The 23,702-nt window shown below is 42.4% G+C and overlaps 1 protein-coding gene across 1 annotated transcript in view; it reads right to left on the bottom strand.

The window, feature by feature from the left end:
• Positions 1-10,274: 10,274 nt before the first annotated feature.
• The window catches only part of AQP9 (aquaporin 9), a 51,124-nt gene continuing 37,696 nt past the window's right edge, over positions 10,275-23,702 (bottom strand). The window contains exons 3-6 of the mRNA XM_004010567.6: positions 20,978-21,115; positions 18,945-19,063; positions 16,528-16,745; positions 10,275-11,435 (exon numbers count right to left, since the gene is read on the bottom strand). Coding sequence (XP_004010616.1) covers positions 11,261-11,435; positions 16,528-16,745; positions 18,945-19,063; positions 20,978-21,115 — 650 coding nt within the window. The 3' untranslated portion in view covers positions 10,275-11,260. The remainder of the gene's footprint in view (positions 11,436-16,527; positions 16,746-18,944; positions 19,064-20,977; positions 21,116-23,702) is intronic.

The raw sequence follows: 23,702 nt of genomic DNA on the forward strand, positions 1-23,702 counted from the left end.
GTATCACTAAGTACTTTCAGATTGTTCTTCAAATGGTCATAACATTCTGTTTTGTTGAGAAATGATTTGCATTCCATAAAATTCACTCTTTTATGGGGTATAATTCAGTGGGTTTTAGATTATTCACAGAGTGGTACATCTAATTCTAAAACAGTTTCAGTTCCTCCACAAGAGACTTGGTAACTATTAGCAGTCACTCCCCATTTCCCCTCTTCCCAGCCGCTGTCAACTGTGGGCTGAAAAATCTACTTCCTGCCTTGATAGATTTGCCTCCTCTGGACATTGCACACAAATGGAATCATTCTATATGTGGCCTTCTGTGTCTAGTTTCTCTCCACTTAGCAAATTGTTTCCAGTGTGGATCCATGTTGTGACATGTGTCAGTATTTCATTCCTTTTGCATTGCTGAATAATATTATATTGTATGGAGATAGCACATTTAATTTGTCTATTCATCAGATGATGGACATTTGGGTTGCTTTCTGGCCATTAAGGATTATGCTTCCTTTGAATATGTATTTATAAGTTTTTGTGTGGCCATACATTTTCAGTTCTCTTGAATATGGACTTGGGAGGGAATTCCTGGGTCTTTTACTAACTTTGCTTAGTTACTGAGGACTGTCCCAAAGCAGCTGTGCCATTCCATGTTTCTACTAGCATTATATGAAGGGTCTATTTTATGTACCTCCTCACCAATACTTGTTATTATCAGCCCCTTTTTACTAAGCCAGCAAAGTGGGTGGCTTATCATTGTGGTTTTGATTTGTGTCTCCTAATGGCTAATTATTTTGAACATCTTTCTATGTGCTTATAGGTCATTTATGTGTCTTCTTTGGAGGAATGTCTGTTTAAACTTTTTGCCCTTAAAATTTGCTTATTTGTCCTTTTATTGTTGAATTGAAATAGTTTTTTTAAATACTATGTATAAAAGTTCCTTATAAGATATATGGTGGCAAGTGTTTTTATCCATTCTGTAGATTGTCCTTCCACTTTACTGTGTCCTTGAAGCACAGAAATGAATTTGATGAAGTCCAATTTGTCATTTTTTGCTGTTGATTATGTTTTTGACATAAACCACTGTCAAATCCAAAGTCACAAAGTTTTATGCCTATTTTTCTTTCAAGATTTTTATAGTTTTAGCTCTCACATTTAGAGACTTTGATCCATTGTGAATTAATTTTTGTATATCTTATAAGGTGTGCTGTGCTGTGCTTAGTCACTCAGTCGTGTCTGACTCTCTGCTATCCCATGGACTGTAGCCTGCCAGGCTTCTTTGTCAATGGGGATTATCTAGGAAAGAATACTCGAGAGGGTTCCCATATCCTTCTCCAGGGATCTTCCAGGGATCGAACCCACGTCTCCTGCATTGCGGGCAGATTCTTTACCATCTGAGCTACCAGGGAAGCCCAAGAGTACTGGAGTGGGTAGCTTATTCCTTCTCCAGGGGATCTTCTGACCCAGAAATCGAACCGGGGTCTCCTGCATTGCAGGTGAATTCTTTACCAGCTGAGCTACCAGGGAAGCCCATCTTATAAGCAAGCTATTGATCCACATATATCTTTTGCATGTGGATGTCCAGGATATCCAGTTGTTCCAGCACCACTTGTTGAAAAGACCATTCTTTTCCCCATTGAATTATCTAGGTACCCTGGCTGAAAATCAGTTGACTGTGAATGTGAAGGTTTATTTCTGGACTCTCAGTTTGAGTCCAATATTTTATGTCTGTCTTTATCCACACTTTGATTCCTGCAGCTTTGTACTCTGTTGTAAAACTGGGAATTGTGAGTTCTCCAACTTTGTTCCTTTTCAAGATTGCCTTGGGAGTGTTTGAGAATGTTAACCATCTGTATTAATTTTCTATGGCTACTGTTATATATTAGCACCAACTTAGTGGCTTTAAACAATAGAATTTTTTTACCTTACAGTTCTGTAGGTCACAAATCCCACATGGACTCACCAAAATCAAGGTGTTGGCAACTTTGTGTTCCTCCCTGGATGCTTCAAAGGAGAATCTTGTTTTTTTGTCTTTTCTAGCTTCTAGCGACCTTCTTCTTTCCTTGGCTCACGATATGGTTCTCTGTCTTCAAAGCCAGTGGTGGCAGGCTAGTCCTTCTCTGTTCTCTCACACATTCTCCCTTCAGGGGGAGGCATACCTCCCTCCCACAGTGATGTTTTCTTGTTTTCAGAATACAAGGCTTGTGCTTCTTTTGTTACATTTATTTTGGGTACTGTTGTAAATGGAATTGTTTTTATAGTTTTGTTCTCAGATGGTTTGTTGCTAGTGCATAGAAATTGATTTCTGTTTTCTTGATCTATCCTGCAACCTGGCTGAACTCTCTTATTATATCTAATGACATTTTTGTGAAATCTTTAGAATTTCCTACATGAAGTATCTTATCATCTTGAAATAGAAGTAGTTTTACTTTGTGTTTAACAATCTACATGTCTTTTATTGCTTTTTCTTGCCTAAATGCTATGACCCCCAATAAAATGTTGAATAGATATACCAGAGTGGACATTGTCTTGTTCCTGATCTTTGGGTGGGGCGTGGGGGTGGGGAGACTTTAGTCTTCCACCATCAAATGTCATGCTGCTTTGTGGTTTTGGTTTTTTTTCTTATAGATGCCCTTTATCCCACTAAAGAAGTTCCCTTCTATTACTACTTTGTTGAGTGTTTTTCTAATAAAAGTGTTTTGAATTTTTGTCAAATGACTTTTCTACTTTTATTAAGATGACAATATATCCTCCCATGTTTTTCTCTAGAAGCTTTATAGTTTTAGCTTTTATTCTGAAGCCTGTGATCCATCTTGAATCATTTTTTTATGCATTGGGTTACCTTGATGTAGGAATCAAGGTTTCCTTTTTTCCTAGTTGTTCAGTACCATTTGCTGAAAACAGTTTCCTTTTTCTATTGGACTGCATGTTCTTTATTGAAAATCAATTTACTGCATAAGCGTGGGTCAAAGTCTGAATTCTCTGTTCTGTTCCATTTTTCTACTTGTCCCGCCTTATGCCAATAGCATGCTCTCTTGATTACCACAGCTTTATAGAAAGTCTTCAAATGATCTAGTATAAGTCCTCTAACTTTGTTCCTTTTTTTTTCAAGTTTGCTTTGGCTCTTTTAGTTCCTTGTGAAAGTGAAGTCGCTCAGTCATGTCCGACTCTTTGTGACCCCATGGACTGTAGCCTACCAGGCTCCTCCCTCCATGGGATTCTCCAGGCAAGAATACTGGAGTGGGTTGCCCTTTGCTTCCCCAGGGGATCTTCCCAACCCAGGGATTGAACTCAGGTCTCCAGCATTGCAGGCAGACGCTTTAACCTCTGAGCCACCAGGGAAGCCCTAGTTCCTTTACTTGATAGTTCCTTTACTTTGGCATTTATCTTTTAGAACCAGCTTGGCAATTTCTACCAAAAAACATGCTGAAACTTTGATGGGAATCACATTACATATGTAAATCATTTTTATTTTGATGGATTTGCTTATAAATTTGGTAGCTCTATTAGGCAACTAAGTGATTTGGTTAGTTCTTAATTGAACCTAGACTCTGTAATTCCTGAACTAAGCATGGCCCTGTGCAAGTGGCTTGCACCCGAGTGTATGAAAAGAATTGTCATATCTAAGTTAGTCACATGACTTGGATTATTTGTCAGCAAATTTATACTCCTGGAGATTTTTCTTCATCAACTTTTTAAATGGGACTTCCTAGGTGGCACTAGTGGTAAAAATCCTGCCTGCCAATGCAGGAGACATAAGAGATGTAGGTTGGATCCCTGGGTTGGTAAGATCCCCTGGAGGCAGACATGGCAACCCACTCCAGTGTTCTTGCCTGGAGAATCCCATGGACAGAGGAGCCTGGCGGGCTATACTCCATAGGGTTGCAAAGAGTTGGACACAACTGAAGCAACTTAAGAAAGCAGATATACAGCTGAATTTGTAAATGTGAAATAATAATAGAATTAGCTGACACTTATGAAGAAGAAAGTAAATTCTAGGCTCTATGTTAAAATGTTTCACAGGCATTTTCTTAATACTTTCAACAATACATAGAAAGCAAGTGCTAGTATCACTCCTATTTTATGGACAGAGAGGCTGTGCTTTAGAGGGTCACATAGCTATTCTGCAGTGGAATTCAATCTGGTTGTCTGTAGAGCCTGGCCTCTTGAGAACTAGTCACCAGCCTGTGATTGCACAGACTCCCTTCATGGCATTGTTCCAAAGGCCAGTGGCTCAGCCACAGAACCTCTACTCCCTGTCCTTGACTCCAGGCCAAGAACAGGCTCCTAGATAGTCTTCTGTGTGCATGGTCTTCTTTTCTCCTTGATCCACAGAGGTCTTTTTGGCTATAATTTTATCATCTATTAAGTAAGTGAAAGTTGCTTGGTCCGACTCTTTGTGACCCCATGGACTATACAGACTGTGGAGTTCTCCAGGCCAGAATACTCGAGTGGGTAGCCGTTCCCTTCTCCAGGGGATCTTCCCAACCCAGGGATCGAACCCAGGTCTCCCACATTGCAGGTGGATTCTTTACCAGCTGAGCCACAAGAGAAGCCCACTATCTATTAAAATAGAATCCAGTTCTCAGTATATCACCAGATGAGATATACTAAGGGCCATGAAAATCTCCTTTGGTACAGGTAATTTTGTTTACCCAAAAGTTGAAAAGTATTGTACCACTTTTTTTTTATTAGCTTTTATCTTCCAAGGTCTGAAGTCATTGGGCAAAAAGTATAAACAAACAAACAATAAATAGGAAGCATCAAGCGCCACTACTCCCAGTGAAGCAGCTTAGGAATTTTTAGGTTTTCACTTACCTTAGTCTGTTACGATGATTCCCTCGCATAGGACTGCATAGATGTTAACTATTTGGATGTCTTTTCACAGCGTGTTTCAGCTTTTAAAGTGTAAGCATTCTATGGAGTATGTATTTTTTGGTGTAACAATAGTCACTAAAGATCTTTTCTAAAATCCAGGTAAATTCAAGACTTCCTGTCTTTCTAAAAATGATTTCACTCCTGGAGATGGCAACTTTTAATAATAGTAGGCAAATGCATTTTCCTTTTGGTATAAAAATATAAATATTTTGTGAAAAGCTTAAAGAAGGCTCTGATACAAGGGTACAGAACTGAGATAAACTTGTTCTACAAAATCCCCATGTCTCTCTGAGATATCAGAGTAAATCCCTTGTTTTCAGTCTTCACAGATTCCACATTGTTATTAACTGGAGTTGAAGGACAGTCTCACTAGAAATGTGAAATATGAATGGATATTTGATGATATTAATAAATTATTGATAATTATTCTTGTGTGATAATGGTATTTTGTTTTTTTTAAAACAAGAATCCTTATCTTTTATATATTTATATTAAATATCCATGAATACCATTATATCGCATGTCTGGGATTTGCTTCAAAAAATAACATTATCCAGGCAAGAAAATTTGCCTGGTGGGCCATGGTCCATGGAGCCTCAGAGAATTGGACATGACTAAACACATTTTAAGTGCTTCCCATGTGGCGCTAGTGGTAAAGAAATCACCAGCCAGTGCAGGAGACATGAGAGATGTGGGTTCAATCTCTGGGTCAGGAAGATCCCCTGGAGAATAAAATGGCAACCCACTCCATTATTCTTGCTTGGAGAATTCCAAGGACAAAGGAGCCTGTTGGGCTATAGTCCATGGGGTTGCAAAGAAATGAACAGGACTGAAGTGACTTAGCACCTACGCAGGAGAAAGAGGCTGCAGTATGTCCAGGCTCTGAGGCACCAGAGGGTGTGCTAGAGCCCAGGATGGTTTTAGTAACCCAGGAAAATGTTTTAGTGTCTTCTAACAGGGTTTAAAGCTCAACATTCAGAAAACGAAGATCATGGCATCTGGTCCCATCACTTCATGGGAAATAGATGGAAACAGTGTCAGATTATATTTTGGGGGGCTCCAAAATCACTGCAGATGGTGACTGCAGCCATGAAATTAAAAGATGCTTACTCCTTGGAAGAAAAGTGATGACCAACCTAGACAGCATATTCAAAAGCAGAGACATTACTTTGCCAACAAAGGTCCGTCTAGTCAAGGCTATGGTTTTTCCTGTGGTCATGTATGGATGTGAGAGTTGGACTGTGAAGAAGGCTGAGCACCAAAGAATTGATGCATTTGAACTATGGTGTTGGAGAAGACTCTTGAGAGTCCCTTGGACTGCAAGGAGATCCAACCAGTCCATTCTGAAGGAGATCAGCCCTGGGATTTCTTTGGAGGGAATGATGCTGAAGCTGAAACTCCTGTACTTTGGCCACCTCATGCGAAGAGTTGACTCATTGGAAAAGACTCTGCTGCTGGGAGGGATTGGGGGCAGGAGGAGAAGGGGACGACCGAGGATGAGATGGCTGGATGGCATCACTGACTTGATGGACGTGAGTTTGAGTGAACTCCGGGAGTTGGTGATGGACAGGGAGGCCTGGTGTGCTGCGATTCATGGGGTCGCAAAGAGTCAGACATGACTGAGCGACTGAACTGAACTGAACTGAACTGAACTGAACAGGACTGGAAAAGGTCAGTTTTCATTCCAATCCCAAAGAAAGGCAATGCCAAAGAATGTTCAAACTACCACACAATTGCGCTCGTCTCATATGCTAGTAAAGTAATGCTCAAAATTCTCCAAGCCAGGCTTCAGCAATACGTGAACTGTGAACTTCCAGATGTTCAAGCTCATTTTAGAAAAGGCAGAGGAACCAGAGATCAAATCGCTGACATCCACTGGATCATCAAAAAAGCAAGAGAGTTCCAGAAAAGCATCTATTTCTGCTTTATTGACTATGCCAAAGCCTTTGACTGTGTGGATCACAATAAACTGTGGAAAATTCTGAAAGAGATGGGAATACCAGACCACCTGACCTGCCTTTTGAGAAGCCTGTATGCAGGTCAGGAAGCAACAGTTAGAACTGGACATGGAACAAGAGACTGGTTCCAAATAGGAAAAGGAGTATGTCAAGGCTGTATATTGTCACCCTGCTTATTTAACTTCTATGCAGAGTACATCATGAGAAACGCTGGGCTGGAAGAAACACAAGCTGGAATCAAGATTTCTGGGAAAAATATCAATAACCTCAGATATGCAGATGACACCACCCTTATGGCAGAAAGTGAAGAAGAACTAAAATGCCTCTTGATAAAAGTGAAAGAGGAGAGTGAAAAAGTTGGCTTAAAGCTCAACATTCAGAAAACGAAGATCATGGCATCTGGTCCCATCACTTCATGGGAAATAGATGGGAAACAGTGGAAACAATGGCTGACTTTATTTTTTGGGGCTCCAAAATCACTGCAGATGGTGATTGCAGCCAAGAAATTAAAAGACGTTTACTCCTTGGAAGGAAAGTTATTACCAACCTAGATAGCATATTGAAAAGCAGAGATATTACTTTGCCAACAATGGTCCGTCTAGTTAAGGTTATGGTTTTTCCAGTGGTCATGTATAGATGTGAGAGTTGGACAGTGAAGAAAGCTGAGCGCCAAAGAATTGATGCTTTTGAATTGTGGTGTTGGAGAAGACTCTTGAGAGTCCCTTGAACTGCAAGGAGATCCAACCAGTCCATCTTGAAGGAGACCAGGCCTGGATGTTCATTGGATGGACCACTGCTGAAGCCTAAACTCCAATACTTTGGCCACCTCATGCGAAGAGTTGACTCACTGTAAAAGAATCTCATGCTAGGAGGGATTGGGGACAGGAGCAGAAGGGGACGACAGAGAATGAGATGCCTGGATGGCATCACTGACTTGATGGACGTGAGTTTGAGTGAACTCCGGGAGTTGGTGATGGACAGGGAGGCCTGGCGTGCTGCAATTCATGGGGTTGCAAAGAGTCAGACATGACTGAGCGACTGAACCAGTGCTATCATATAACATTATTTAAGAAAATAAATTTCTGCCCACGAAGGCAAACATTCCTAAAGTCCTCAAAAGACATAATGTATCCATGGGGTGTCAGACTCTGCTTGGACACCATGTGTATCCTCACAGAATTCCATGAATTTTTTCATCTAATTCAGTTCATTTAATCATGTTCAGTTTTATGGGGGCCTTCTTTTATTAGCCTCAAGACTACCTCTCTTAATAAGAGCTACTCTGTTTCCAGCAACAAGAAAGAGATTGGGGCTTGATGGATCAGTCTATCTACTTACCTATCTACTTGTCTTCCTATCTATCTATCTATCTATCTATCTATCATTTATCTATCATCAATTATGTACTATTTATTTTTATAGAGACTTAGAGACCCAGTAAGCCTGGTCAGGACTACCATGGTTTTTCTCCACGCACTGTGATAAATAAACATGTTATCTCAGAAAACTAAAATTCTCAGTTTGAGAAATTATATACAACTTGACCTACAACATCTTTTTGTGGGTGATGTTTAGTAGGTTAATTCCATTTAACTTCATTTATTAAGACATCTTTGACAAATTGCCTGAGATTGAATTAACACGGACTTTGCTAGGTTCTATACTGGAAACTTTTATAAAAATGGTTAGCAACAACTTTCCCCAAACCCTTATCAGTGATTTTCAACTTGTGTTCTGAAGATCCCCCGCCGCATAGACAGGGTTTCTTTCCAGACACCCCTCAGTGGCTGCACTAGGGGAGTAAGATGATATCACAGGCAGGATCAAACTTACTTCCTCTTCCCGGACCTCTTTCTATTTATAGCAGCCCTGGTTGACTTTTGGATACCACATTAAGATTTTATTTGAACAATAGGTTCTGAGGCTAAATAAAACTTGTAAACCATTCTCTATAACAGGAAGCTGTAATTCTTTATCCATGACCACATTTTTGAGCACTGACATACTTTTAAAAAAGGCACGTGTGTGTAAGCAATTTAAAAGTAATAATACTTAAAGATTGGGTTTTTAAATGTGATGCTTTTGCTCCAGTTTTTCCTTTCAACAGCTGAGTATTAACTCTGGCTGTTGATGGTTAGAAAAGTCCTATAACTTTTGGCATTCTGAGACCTCAACTAGTTAGGGACTCGTAGAGAAATTCTACCTTTGATAATAAACATGTGTACTAAGTTTTGCGATGGACAAGAAAGAGAGAAGGGGAAATGTTGTCATTCTAGTTCCTTAAATAATTACTTTTTTAAAAGATTTTTTTGATGTGGATTATTTTTAAAGTCTTTATTGAATTTGTCACAATATTGTTTCTGGTTTATGTTTTCATGGGTAGGTTTTTTTTGTTTTGTTTTGTTTTTTGCCAAGAGGCATGTGGGATCTTAGGTCTCCGATCAGGGATGGAACCCCTACATTGGAGGGCAAAGTCTTATCCACTGGACAGCCAGTGAAGTCCCAAGAATCTGTTTTTTAAAGATAAGTATTTGGCTCTTACTGACTTCTGAAACATGGATGTTCTCTTGGATAAGAACCTGACGTGGGCAAACTGGGAAAGACAGACGATTTGAGATTTGAGTGCACGCACCTGGAACAAGAGAGCTTCTTTTTTCCATAAAGAAAAAAAATCTTTCTGTGGTTGATTTCCATAAGCGCACATTTCCTCTTCATAATTCCAGTCATTAATCACCAAGCAGTGTTTAATGAGCACCTGTGGGGATCACAGATTCCACTGTCCAACCTGAAAACTCAAATTTGAGGTCACCTCTTGATTTGGGGTAAGAAGTACAATGTACCCACGGGGTCTGGTCCTGACTCATCTGGCATCTCTGTTTTTTGACAGAACTGGGATCAAGGCACATGACTTCAGTGTCTTCTCTTACGTGTCTGTCTGTTCTTGAATCTAGGGTCTCTTAACCTTCGCACTGAAGACATCTGGGTATGAATGGGTACTGCAGGGGAGAGCTATCCTGTGCATGGTAGGAAGTTCAGCAGCATCTCTAACTTCTACCCACTAGATGCCAATAACACTCCTACTCCAGCTGTGACAACCAGAACTGTCCCCAGACATGGCCAAATGTCCCCTTGCAGGGGTGATAGGTGAGAGTGAGGAGTAAACTGTCCGTTTCTGAGAGCCACTTCCTTCTAACCCCTGAGGACCCCAAGTCTGAGAATCCTACCAGGAATTACTTGGACACCACTAGACATGTTTCTCAAGGAAACCCATGTACTTTAACCAAGCCAATGTTCTCCACACTGGCTACACCCATTCATAATCACCAAGATGTTTACCAAGTTGTTTTTTTAGAAGTTCCCCAGAGATCTTTGTTTGTAGATAGGTCAGACAACCTCTGAACTAACTGGGCTTCACAATCTCATTACTCATAAAAACTCCAAACAAACATGTCACTCTAAGTTTATTTCAAATAGGAAATGCCAGTAGTTTCAGAGCAAGAAGAAGTGCCATATGTCGGTCTATTACTGTCTATTAAAGCCCCCTGGAGACATTTCACATACGCTTTTTGTTGTTCTGTTATCATTACAAAACAGTTGAGAAACTGGATAGTCTGGGAATTCTGAGCTTTATAACAGTTTGACTGAAGTGTATCACTTGCTGTGGAAGAATCTCTCATGCTTGTAATGCACAGGCACTTTTTTTTACACTTTTAATTTTATATTGGAGTATGGTCGATTGACAGTGCAGTGATGGTTTCATTTCAGGTGGACAGAAAAGGGACTCAGCCATACATGCACATGGATCCATTCTCCCCCAGACTCCCCTCTCATCCAGACTGCCTCATAACATTAAGCAGAGTTCCCTAATTCACTGACTCTTGACTACAGTGACAGGGAGGAGCCTGACCAAGAGGAAATTCCTAGAATGTACAATGCTGGGATGGTCAGGAAGATCAAGACCTGGCAAGACTAAGGGTGGCCTAGGAAGGGTCACCCTTAGTCACCTCTGATAATGTTCTCCAGCAGATGAAAAGTCTGGGGCTACCTCTTCCCTTTGTAGTGTTTTTGGGATTAAAATCAGACAGTGGCAGTCTTTATAACTTAGGATCCAGAAGAATGTTGCCCAGGCTGTGTGCAAATTCTGGCAGCTGCCAATCCCACTTCTGGCAAGCCAGGAGGAGCTGGTCAAACTTTCTGTGCAGTTATTAATCTGATATGTATAGGACGCATTCAATGATGTTCAACTTTCCATGGGACCTTAGGCAACTCAGCTTCCCTAAGATTTTGTTTTCTTATTTGAAAGATGAGCAGCTTGATATTTACCCCAGATGGTCACTAGGAGGATTCAATTAAATAATGTGTGTGAAGATGCTTTGTGAAAGGTAAAGCCCAGTAGGTAGCCAACTGTAGACCCAGACCTGAGCACGCTATTACATGATTGCATTCAGTTCGTATTTCTCTGGTTTTTCCTCTGGCTGCTCTGCCTCCAAGTCTGGGTTCAAATCTGGGTGGTGGATTTCAATGAGAAGAAAATAGACGAGGCCTCCAGCAGCAGCACCAACCAAAGGGCCCACTACAGGGATCCACCAGAAGTTATTCCCAGCTCTGAAAGCAAACAAAGAAATAAGTGACACATCGCTTGGCCTTCCTTCTAGGATCACTGCCAGTTACTCACTAACCAGCTAGTTGTTCTCCTACTCATGGCTCTTTTTCAATCAGCAAGAGCTAAGTAGGATGGCACTCATGGTAGCTTGGTAACCAGTATCCTTTCACTGGCCGGACCCTCTTGAGTTGGATGTGCCGGGCTTAAAGGGAGGAGCAGGTTCCCTGCCTGGCCTTACTGGTAAGCAAGGTCATTTGCATCCTATGATTGAGGGGATGCCAGAAAAATGTCTGTGTTAATTGCTTAAAGGTACTATTTAGTAGGATACTGATTTCAGTTGACCAATTCCATTGTTCTATTAATACCTGTGAGAGAAATGTCCCATTTATTTCCCTTTCAGAAAACATAGCCCCTGAACCCATGGCAACAGTTGAGGGCATCTAGGGCAAGTTCAGGTCAATTATTCAGGAGTGGCCTTTCCTTCATACTGAAGTGGCGAGTCCTGGGGATTGTGAATGGAACGGGGATGTGGAAAGATTCCTGGACGTGATTGGTGGATGAGGGCAATCACAAGATGAACAGTCAGGATACATTTGTCAATGAATGAATTAAAAACTCAAAGGTAGATATATGAATTAAATACTAAATATAATTTAATTCCATACTTATATTTTGAGGTCACAGCTTACTCAGATGTATTTTCTGATGAGGATTCCCTCTCCCCTCCAGAAGTTCTCAGTGTCAGTACACTATATTGGAGGTCTAGTTCTGGGAGAAATCAGGTGTCTCTGTGAATTGTCACCATCTCTTTTGGGGACAGAAAATCCATTCAGATAATTCAGTAGAAAGGACCATGAGTGCTCTGAAGCAAGTAAAACTATATAGTATAGTTGTGTAGTTGTTTAAGGATATGTGCATTTGAGATAAAACTTTTTAAAAGAAGGATAATTATGAACAAAAAGTTCAGGGTAATGCAGAGGAGGCGGAGGAAACAAAAGGAGCACAACTCTGCAGAGGAATTTCACAGTGTTTTATTTGGGGGGCATATTCATGGCTGCTATTTACAATTTTATTTTTAATAACTATATGTATTTCCATGGGACTGTTTGTTTCTAACTTTTATTAGAAAGAATAATAAAGGAAATATTATATTATTTAATATAATATTTTAAATAAAATTATTTAAAAATAATAAAGGGGAGCCTATTCTAGAATCCGTGAGACCTAGTTCTAATCTCAGGAGTGTCTTGGGTTTAGAGCACGTAGCACATTGCTGTGTGTGTGTGTGTGTGTGTGTGTGTGCGCACGTGTGTGCGTGTGCGCACACGCCCAGTTGTGTCCGACTCTTTATGACTCTACAGACTGTAGTCGCCAGGCCCCTCTGTCCATGGGATTCTCTGCTCCAGTGGAGTGGGCTGCCGTTTCCTCCTCCAGAGGATCTTTCCAACCCAAGCATCAAAACCAAGTCTCCCGGTTTCCTGCACTGGCAGACAGGTTCTTTACCACTGAGCCACCTGGGATCTCAGGACTACAGAAGGCCTTTGAGCAAGCCTCCCCATCTCTGAGCTTCATACTTCCATCTATACCGCGGTCCTTTCCTAATCCGTATCATGCAAGCACTCTCTCTTAGTTCCTGAATCTTAGATCATAAATGCAGGCTCCAGGGAAGAGCACTGAGATTGAGCACAGTGGCCACCAGATGGCACTCTTACTGTGCAGGAAAGAGGACGTTACACTCCACACTTCTCACAGACCCTTATCCTGTGCCTCCAAATTTTCTATGAAAAGAATTTTCTGTGAGAGGCACCTTCTCTTCAGCACATGCTGCTGTTTAATCAATCGTGTCCGACTCTGTGACCCCCCTGGGATGTAGCCCACCAGCCTCCTCTGTTCATGGGATTTCCCAGGCAAGAATACTGGAGTGGGTTGCAGTTACCTTCTCCAGGGGATCTTCCTGACCCAGGGATCGAACTCATATCTCCTGCTTGACAGGCGGATTCTTTACCACTGAGCCACTGGGGAAGCTCTCTTCAGCACATGGAGTGAGTTTAACCACCTTATTTGGTCCATCACTTCCTTTTTTTCCATCACTGATTTGTGGTGAATCTCTCACTGTCATTTAACAGATTAGGGGCCAAGATACCTGCCATCATGCATGTCCTCCTTTCACTGTCTGGACCCTCTTGAACTGGATATTTTGTGCTAAGGTCACAAGGCTTAAATGGAGGAGATTTGATGTGGCTTCCTGCCTGGCCTTACAGGTAAACAAGGTCATTGGGTGCTATGATTTGAGGGGATACCATAAAACTGTGTCAGTTGCATGAGGTACTATCATCAGGGATTCATTTCTTTGGCTAAGTTATTTTAAAAATTAACAATACCCCTGAGATCCTTCACCTATTAACACTTTAATGTGAATTAGTGAAGACCACGTGCTTACATCCTAGTGTGTGTGTGTGTGTGTGTGTGTGTGTGTGTGTGTGTGTGTGAGTTGCTCAGTCATGTCTGACTCTTTGCAACCCCATGGACTGTAGCCCACTAGGCTCCTCTGTCCGTGGGATTCTCCAGACAAGAATACCAGAGTGTGTTCCCATTTTCTTCTCCAGAGTATCCTTCTGACCCAGGGATCAGACCCAGGTCTCCTGCATTGCAGGCAGATTCTTTACCATCTAAGCCACCAGGGAAGCCCAAGAATACTGGAGTGGGTAGCCATTCCTTTCTCCAGGGGATCTTCCTGACCCAGGGATGGAACCCCGGTCTCCCTCATTGCAGGCAGATTCTTTACCATCAGAGCCATCAGAGAAGCCCTTTTATATCCTAGTACTTAAGGGAAAGCAAGAGTCAGCTAGGGTCTGTCTTACCCTTGTCAGACCCTGGGGAACCTACTCCCCTCTCATCCTCACTTCTTGCCATACAGGGGCAAATGAGGGTCTGAGAATAAGGTGGTCTGGGTTTCATCTGAGATCCTGGATGTGGATTCAAACGAGGAAATCTCCTGAGATGCTTGTCTTGAGTGGAAAACCCTGAAAGGATGGAACTCTAGGGACCCTTCGGAGTCCTGTTACCGCTCAAAGATTTTCTTTTGAACTTTTGGTAGAGGATCATCAGCCAGCCTAGCTATCTCATAACTGGTATCTGCCCCTTCTACTCCTTCTTGATTTCTTTTATATAATGATGTCAGATTAATTTTTGGTAAATTGAAGTTCTAAACACATCAAACTTTTGCCCTAAATCCTTTGCTGCTCCCTATAATCTATAGAAAAGAGAGCAACAAAAATCCCAGAGTCTTATTCTAGAAATCCAGTCCTCTATGATCTGAAACGATTGCCCTTCCAGGTTTCTTCATACAGCCTTCCGACTAGACTAGATCATGTGTCATTTTGATATGCCGTCTTTAGATACAGATGCCTCTCTGCTTGAAATAGCCTCTCTGTCCCTGATTGAACATGTCCAAATACTATAAAATGCCCCTACTTCTACTCCCATGGTTCCTAAATCTGAAGCTGCAAGTCTTCTCTCAGCTCCTGGGGTTAGTCATTTGACAGCGTCAACCTGTGTAAGAGGCTATGCTCACCGTCTGAAACAGAACATAAACAAAGCAGTGAAGGGCAGCAGCAGTAAAGGGCATCTTTAGCACTGGGCCTTGAATAAGGAATTAGGAAGCTGCATGGATGAATGAATACATACATGAGGGGGAAAGTCCTGATCTAAGGGGTGCGGTGCTCAGAGTTTGGCATTAGGTGATTTCAGCATCACAGATGTGGGCTCCTAGCTATTTGGCTGATAATCCTCTACCAAAAGTTCAACAAAGCAAAGAGAACGAGCAAGACCTGTTTTAGAACCACCATCACGCTTAGAGCTTTGGGTGAATCGCCAAGCACGGCTCAAAGCGAGGCCAGATCACTCTGGCGCATCTTTGTTTTAGGGGTCTGTGTGAAGCTCACAGAGGTGTCTTGGTGGTGAGGTGAGGACAGTAGTCTCCTGGAGTGAACCTCAGGAAATTGGAATTAAAGGAAACTCATGGGTTAATTCTGGGCTTTGGAAATAAGGAGACCTTTAACATGTTCTCAGTGGTCCATTGAAAGAATACAAAGGATCCATCCTAGCTGTGAACATTTTTTTCCACCTTTTCATGCTCTAGTATGGTGATTCTGGAACAGAGCTCCTCAACTGTGGCACTCAGCATTTTCGTTTGTGGGGATCTGTCCTGCATACCGTAAGATGCTTAGCAGCATCCTCCATTGGACTCTACCCACTAGATACTGGTGACAAGTTCTGCCCCCACCATGCCCAGCTGTGACAACCCAAAGTGTCAACATGTATTGCCAAACATCCTTGGGGGCAAAATTGCCACTGGCTGAGAACCACTGCTCTAGAAAATTCATTGTATTGTTTGTTCCTTAAAGATAGGGTATGCTAGGGACTTTCCTGATGGTCCAATGGTTAACAATCTGCCTGGTAATGCAGGGGACATGTGTTCAATCCCTGGTCAGGGAACTAAGATCCCAAATGCCATGGAGCAACTAAGCCTGCATACCGCAATGGGAGAGTCTGTGCACCGCAACAAAGTATTCTGCATGACATGGTGAAAATCCCATGTGCCACAACTGAGACCCGACACAACAAAAGAAAGAAACAAAAAAGACAGGGAATGCTGCTTGATTCTTTTTGTATCCTTCATTTCCTAGAACATATGTGGCACAGAGCATTTATCCATTCTTTTGTTCAGTGGCGTTCACTGAGGTTTCTATGTGCTGGACCCTATTTCAGTCACTGCAGACAAAGCAGTGAACACGCGGTTAAGGCCCCTGTCCTCGCAATGCTTACTCTGTAGCGGCTCCAGTGCTGCCAGTGGTGGTGATTAGAATAGCGCCCGTGATTGCTCTCTTTGTCTCCCTCCCCCTTCTCTCTCTCTATCTTGCACACATGCACACATCATAAATCACCAGTGATACGTTCCGCTTAGGACGAGGGTGCTCTTACCCTCCCCCTCCCATCTGCGCTCTCTTGGATCTCCAGGTCGAAGCCCAGCGCCCCCCGCTGAGGCACAGCATGAATCTTCCTCCCTCTTCCCCAGATCATTTTGTTACTTACGTGAACACCTCAAACCCCCAGCCTGCCAAAGCGGTGAAAAGTCTGGGACTCAGGTCTCGAGCTGGATTCATGGCACAGCCACTGTTCATTCCCAGAGAGGAGGCGATGGTGACAATCAGGAAGCCAATGACAACAGGCTCTAGGCCTCTGGGGACTCCCAAGTTTCTCGAGTCAAACAAGGCAAAGATGACAATGAGGAGGAACATGGTGGCTGCTACCTGGGTAAGGAGAAAATGTACGAGGGGTTCAGCTTACGTTCTTCCCACTGGCCCACCTCAAGATGCACCCCCTCCTGTTAAAAACCAAACCTAGTAATAAGCAACATAACACTGGCTGAGCACTGTGTCAGAGCCTTTTCTTCTTATTGGCAGTCCTAGACATGCGTGCTAATATCTCTCTCCTTTACAGACTAGTTACCTGCCTGAGGTGGCACAGTCAGTGGCAATCAGGTGTGGATGCAGAGGTCTAACTCTAGAGACTGTATCTCAACTACACTGACCTGTTAAGCTACTACCAGGTAAATAGAGGGCAAGCTGCAGGCTGGAGAAATGAACAAAGGGGCTCATTCAAATTGGTGAGAAAAACGATGTGAGACGTCAATAGATACATGGGCAAAGGAAATGAAAAGACAGTTCATAAAAGAAAAAGAGATTTGAAAGACAAATAAGTGGGGACAACTGATTTGTAATGAAAAAAATGCAAGCAATACCAAATATTAGGAAAATGATATCAGTTCTCTCAGGCTTTCCTGGTTGAACTAATCATGTTTTATACTTTTGAAAGGCAATTTAACAATGATTTAGCAATATGTATTTTAAAAAGCCCATAAATGTGTATACTCAATTGGACCCAGTAAGATATTTGAGAACTACACCTTGGAAATAATCTAAAATATGGAAAAATCATAAAATGAATATGCAAATACATATTTAAGCATTATTTATAGTACTGGAAAACTGGATTGCACATCAACAGGGCAAAAGCAATTGTGTAGTGCCCATTCTATAGTCTATTATACAGCCACTAAAAACAATAAATATGAAATCTATGTGTACAATGTGATGATTAATATTTACCTCGGTTAACATGAAATATTTTTCTAGGTTAACATGAAAATGAACAGGTATGTTTTCAGAAAAAAAATTAGAAAACAAAAACTATGTGGTTACATTAAAAAAAAAAAATTGGAGGCTTCCCTCGTGGCTCAGTTGGTAAAGAATCTGCCTGCAATGCAGGAGACCTGGGTTTGATTTGTGGGTCATGAAGATCCACTGGAGAAGGAAATAACAACCCACTCCAGTATCCTTGCCTAGAGAATCCCTGTGGACAGAGGAGCCTGGCAGGCTACAGTCTATGGGGTCACAAAAGTCAGACACGACTGAGCAACTAAGCACACACATGTGGTAAAATTTAAAAATACTTATGACACTAGGTAAAAAATTATATGTGCATTATATTTTATACTTGAAAATAACATAAAAGACAAGTTGTAAGGGATTATACAAACAGTGATAGCAGGTATCTTGAAGTGGTGTGGTATAGTGGGTGTTTCTCCCAGACTCTACTTTAAAATTTCTAAACTATTATTTGGAAATTGTATTACTATTTTACTTCAACAACTAAATGACAGCCACTAATTACCAGATATTTATTATGTGCCAGGTACTTCATTGCTTTTTCTCGTTAGAACCTCACACTAATCTGTGAGATAAATCCTATTTATTCACAATTTACAGTTGAAGAAAGGAGGATTGAAAGAGGTTAAGAAACTTGCCCAGGGGCACAGAGCTTCTAAGCAGAAGAATCAGGATGAGACTCAGACAACTGATTTAAGACCAGAATAGTTGTGCTATTGGCTACATGACAAATGCTTGGATGCCCCTTGTTTAACTGTCAAAAAGGAGAGACACTTCTAGCTGCCTAGAGAGTCTAGATAAACCTATACATATGGGGAGACACCAAGGACCCTCAGCTTGCCTACCACACTTCACAGTTCTTGAACTGATAACAAAACGTCTTTTCTCCAGATCTGTACATTTACGGGGTTGCAAATAGTCAGACACGACTGAGTGACTGAACTGAACTGAACCGATACGTTTACATGATGTGGACAAATGAGGCATTTTCGCAAAGCAAACCCCATTTGCCCATACAGGGTTGAAATGTCCACTCCTCCACTTTTCTCTGAACTTCAACTGATGTGAAACAAGGGTACTTTTTAAAGAGGAAGTAGGAAACTCAGTGGTTCAACTTTGGCAAGCACAAGAATTTGTCAGCAAAGCTAGGGTTATGCTTAGGGACCTCCAACTTTGGAAACACAGACTTTCCTTTCTGATAGGCCTGTAATGTTCCTATGCATCCTCCTTATTAGATTATGTCTTTTCACTGAAGTTGGGTCTTGTTGCATATACACTCACTTGTTCTGCAAATGCATTCACCAGAGACAGATACGGAGCTGGGTATGTCGCGAAAATGTGTGCTGTTGCGTTTTCTCCCACGATGAGCAGTTTTCCACCAGCAAAAGACATAAATGCATCTATGGAAGACAGAGCTCTGGCACGTTAGTGTCCTCTGGGCAGAAGAGAGGGAGACTTATGCCAGGTCTTGTGCTGAGCAAGTACAGACAAATAGCCAGCTTCAGTTTGGCAGATCCATATCATTTGCCTTTCTTCGTCTCTTAGTATGGTAGTTTTAGAGATGCCCAGAGAGCTCCCATGGAGAAGGCGATGGCACCCCACTCCAGTACTCTTGCCTGGCAAATCCCATGGATGGAGGAGCCTTGTAGGCTGAAGTCCTTGGGATCGCTAAGAGTCGGACATGACTGAGCAACTTCACTTTCACTTTTCACTTTCATGCATTGGAGAAGGAAATGGCAACCCACTCCAGTGTTCTTGCCTGGGGATTCCCAGGGACAGGGGAGCATGGTGGTCTGCCGTCTATGGGGTTGCACAGAGTCGGGACACGACTGAAGCAACTTAGCAGCAGCAGAGAGCTCCCAGGGTGACGGGTCAGAGAAAGAAAGCCCTGGCTGCCCTGGATGGTTCTCTCCACATTTGAGCCAAATCCTTATTCAGTGGGTCTTGGGAATCAGTTTTCTCTGAGGGGAATTGTTGGAATTTGCAAGATTGACTAAAAGCCAAAGTGAAGCTTAGACCTGCTCTAGGCAGAATCCATGATTCCCAGAGGGTTCTCAGTAACCCCTAATAGCAGTCCAGCATTTGAGGCATCAAGTACAGTGAAGATGCCCTTAGAGCAAGAGACACATCAGACCCTGACATAGCCAGTGTGGTCTAGGTTGTCCCAGACCCCTAGGCCTCTCCTGACCCAGCCGCTGACTCTCCAGTTTCTGGTCTCATCATGAGTTTCTCCTTGAGTTTTCTTACACTCTAATTCTTAGGATAGTCTGCAGGAAGAGGTGCCTTTCCACAGGCACCTCTATTAAGCTTGGCTCATAAATTCTAGTTTCCTAATTGTTCCAGCTTGAGAGTTATAAGGTATTGAGATTTACTTTGGGTTAGATGGAAGGACCTACCGTAACAGTTGATTTTATGGAACCCCAAGATTTTTTAGCTTGAAGGGGTTCTGAGGTCATCTAGTTCATTCTCTCATTTTCCAGAGGAGGAAACTGAGACCAATAAGGTCAGATGACTTATTGAAGCCACGCAGCTACTTAATTCATATGGAACTAAAGTCTGGGTCTTCCATTGTCAGAACTTTGATTCCCCCAGGACTGCTGCCGAAGGAAGCCCTGGCTATTGGACAAAAGGGAGATGGGGTTCCCTACCCACCCCATTTCTCTGCTGTGTTCCTTCCCTCAAAGGCTTTGCTCCAAATTCCTTCTCTAAATATTTACTCATCATTCCCTTTGAGAGAAGTCAATGGTTTCTCTCCCAGCCAATTCAGAAAAAGCTATGGAGAAGCCAGTGGCCTGTTGCTTGCTTTGGCACTGTTTACATTGTAGTACTGGTTGGGTCTAAAGACAGAATTCCTTTATGTTCTCCCCTTCATTTAAGTTGTGATCATTTTCGTTAAGAGGCTTCATGAATGTGCCTGAGAATAATGTTGGCCCCATTAATTAGAACTTAGGACCCTTAGAAGGGCTTCCCTGCTGGCTCAGATGGCAAAGAATCCACCTGCAATACAGGAAACCCGGATTCAGTCCCTGGGCTGGGAAGATCCCCTGGAGAAAGGAATGGCAACCCACTCCAGTATTCTTGCCTGGAGAATCCCATGGACAGAGGAGCCTGGCAGGTTACAGTCCATGGGGTCGGAAAGAGTTGGACACGGCTGAGCAGCCAACACTTTCACTTTTATTCAGGACACTTAGAACTGCCTGTCAAGTGTATGACAGACTGTGTCCTGTTCTATCTCACCTCTTCCTGCCAAGTAATCCTGAATTTCAGCTTACACTCAGCTCTCCATAATCTCTGGACTCAGGGCCCCTACTCACCATAGTAAACGCCGAAGAGGGTTGCAGCCCCTGCAAAGGCTCCCAAGAACTGAGCCCCCACATAAAAGGGGAATTTGAACCACTTCATCCGTCCAAAAAGACACATTGCAAAAGAAACAGCTGGGTTGATGTGGCCACCTGCAAAGAAGACAAGGTGATTAAGAAAGTCAGAGGGCAGGCCAGGGAGAACTATTGTGAAGAAAAGCTTGTCTAGGGACTGTAGGCAGAACTCAGTCTTCTAGGTAAGGAACCATATGTGAGGACACAGAGGGGTGTGTGTGTGAGAGTGGGAAGAGAGGACTGTTAATTCTCATGGCATCATTAGATGCTTTTCAGGAAGTTTAGCTTTCTCAAATTTATAAAGAAACTTGTACTCAAGTGGCTTATTTTCCGTCTCTGTCTATTTATATGTCTATCATTCTGTCTATCTATAATCTCTCTCTACTGGGCTTTTAGTTCGGTTTAGTCACTCAGTCATGTCCGACTCTTTGCAAACCCCATGGACTGCAGCACACCAGCCCTCCCTGTCCGTCACCAACTCCCAGAGCTTGCTCAAACCCATGTCCATCGAGTCAGTGATGCCATCCAACCATCTCATCCTCTGTCGTCTCCTTCTCCTCCTGCCTTCAATCTTTCCCAGCATCAGGATCTTTTCAGATGACTCAGTTCTTCCCATCAGGTGGCCAAAGTATTGGAGTTTCAGCTTCAGCATCAGTCCTCCCAATGGACACCCAGGACTGATCTCCTTCAGGAGGCACTGGCTGGACCTCCTGGCTGTCACTCTCAGGAGTCTTCTCCACCACAGCTCAAAAGCATCCGTTCTTCAGCGCTCAGCTTTCTTCACAGTCCAACTCTCACATCCATACATGACTACTGGGAAAACCATAGCTTTGACTAGATGGACCTTTGTTGTCAAAGTAATATATCTGCTTTTTAATATATGTCTAGGTTAGTCATAGCTTTTCTTCCCAGCGTCTTTTAATTTCATGGCTGCAGTCACCATCTGCAGTGATTTTGGAGCCCAAGAAAATGAAGTCTGTCATTGTTTCCATTGTTTCCCCATCTATTGCCATGAAGTGATGGGACCGGATGCCGTAATCTTAGTTTTCTGAATGTTGAGCTTTAAGCCAACTTTTTAATTCTCCTCTTTCACTTTCATCAAGAGGCTCTTCAGTTCTTCTTTGCTTTATGCCATAAGGGTGGTGTGTCATCTGCATATCTGAGGTTATTGATATTTCTCCCAGCAATCTTGATGCCAGCTGTGCTTCTTCCAGCCCAGCGTTTCTCATGGTGTACTCTGCATAGAAGTTAAATAAGCAGGGTAACAATATACAGCCTTGACGTACTCCTTTTCCTATTTGGAACCAGTCTGCTTTTCCATGTTTGGTTTTAACTGTCGCTTCTTGACCTGCATACAGATTTCTCAGGAGGCAGGTAAGGGGTTCTGGTACTCCCATCTCTTTAAGAATGTTCCACAGTTTGTTCTACTGGGCTTTGCCTATCCATAAATCAATAACCCCAAAGAGATTGATATAAACTGTTAGCTTCAGTATATTTTAAAATCAATGTACTTATATAATATACTTAGCAGATTTAATTCTATATTTAGTAATTCCTAAGTCCATGTCCAGAGGACATAGAAATAATATTAGGACTGAAAAAGAGACATATCTTAAATGGCCCTCCCTTGGTGGGCTGTGCCTCTCACTGAGGTAAGGGGCTCAGTTTATTTTGAAGTGGTCACAACATCTGAATGGATTCTCTGTAGTTTCTCTGCATAGACAATGTATATCTCACACACAGAAATGGAATAACATTTCCTTCGCTCCAACCTAAACTCTGACTGAAGAAATCATCCTCTTTGATTCTTATCCATTTGCAAGTTCAGGCAGAGGGCTTGTTCTGGGGGTAGGCTACTGCTATCCCCGGCTAACTTTGCTGTAGCAGCAACAACCACACATGTTGAACACTTGCCAGATGCTGTCATATGGGTAATTACATGCACTTGATCCTCCTAAGAAACCAGTGAGATGGGTCCTACCCCAGTTCACTGGTGGGGAAACTGAGGAGTAACAGTTTATGGTCACATGGCTAATAAGTGGTAGGTCTCGGATTCAAATCCAAGCTTATTTGAACTCTAGGGCCTATGTTCTATGTTTTGACTTTTCTAGGTTTTCTTTACAAGTTCATAAAGGTTTTCTCTGCCTTAGAAGGCAGGTGAAAAAATTCCGAAAGTCGTCTTTGAACATATGGGCTTGATTCCTAGGGATGAAGGACACACGTGGAGAGTACAGAAGACATTTAGTGTGTGTTTTGGGGGGATTAGAGTGACTGTCCGTGTAACCACACCGAAATGTGGCCCTCTGGGTTATGGAAATAGCTGTAAACAAAGCAGTGATAGTGATGATGATGATGACTCATTGCCATTTGACTCCACACAGAACCTATGGATAAGCTTGTTTTTGTAGGCCTCCCTCCTCTCATTGCCTCCAGGAAGAAAGTTGTACTTTTCCTGAATCTCTAAGCCAAGGTGGGCTTGCAGTGGGGAGGGATTCTGACTGCTGGCTTAACTATGAGGGCCCTGTCTTCACCTGACTCTGCCCCTCAGGGGCTCATATGAATAAGAAAATGTCAATACATCAAAGCACAGGTGACTTCCTGAAGACTTACACACACATCACCTATTTTGTTTTGCATTTAAATCTAAGACAGTCATAATTCTGGA

Source organism: Ovis aries, chromosome 7 (assembly GCF_016772045.2).
Source record: "Ovis aries strain OAR_USU_Benz2616 breed Rambouillet chromosome 7, ARS-UI_Ramb_v3.0, whole genome shotgun sequence".
Lineage (NCBI taxonomy): Eukaryota > Metazoa > Chordata > Mammalia > Artiodactyla > Bovidae > Ovis > Ovis aries.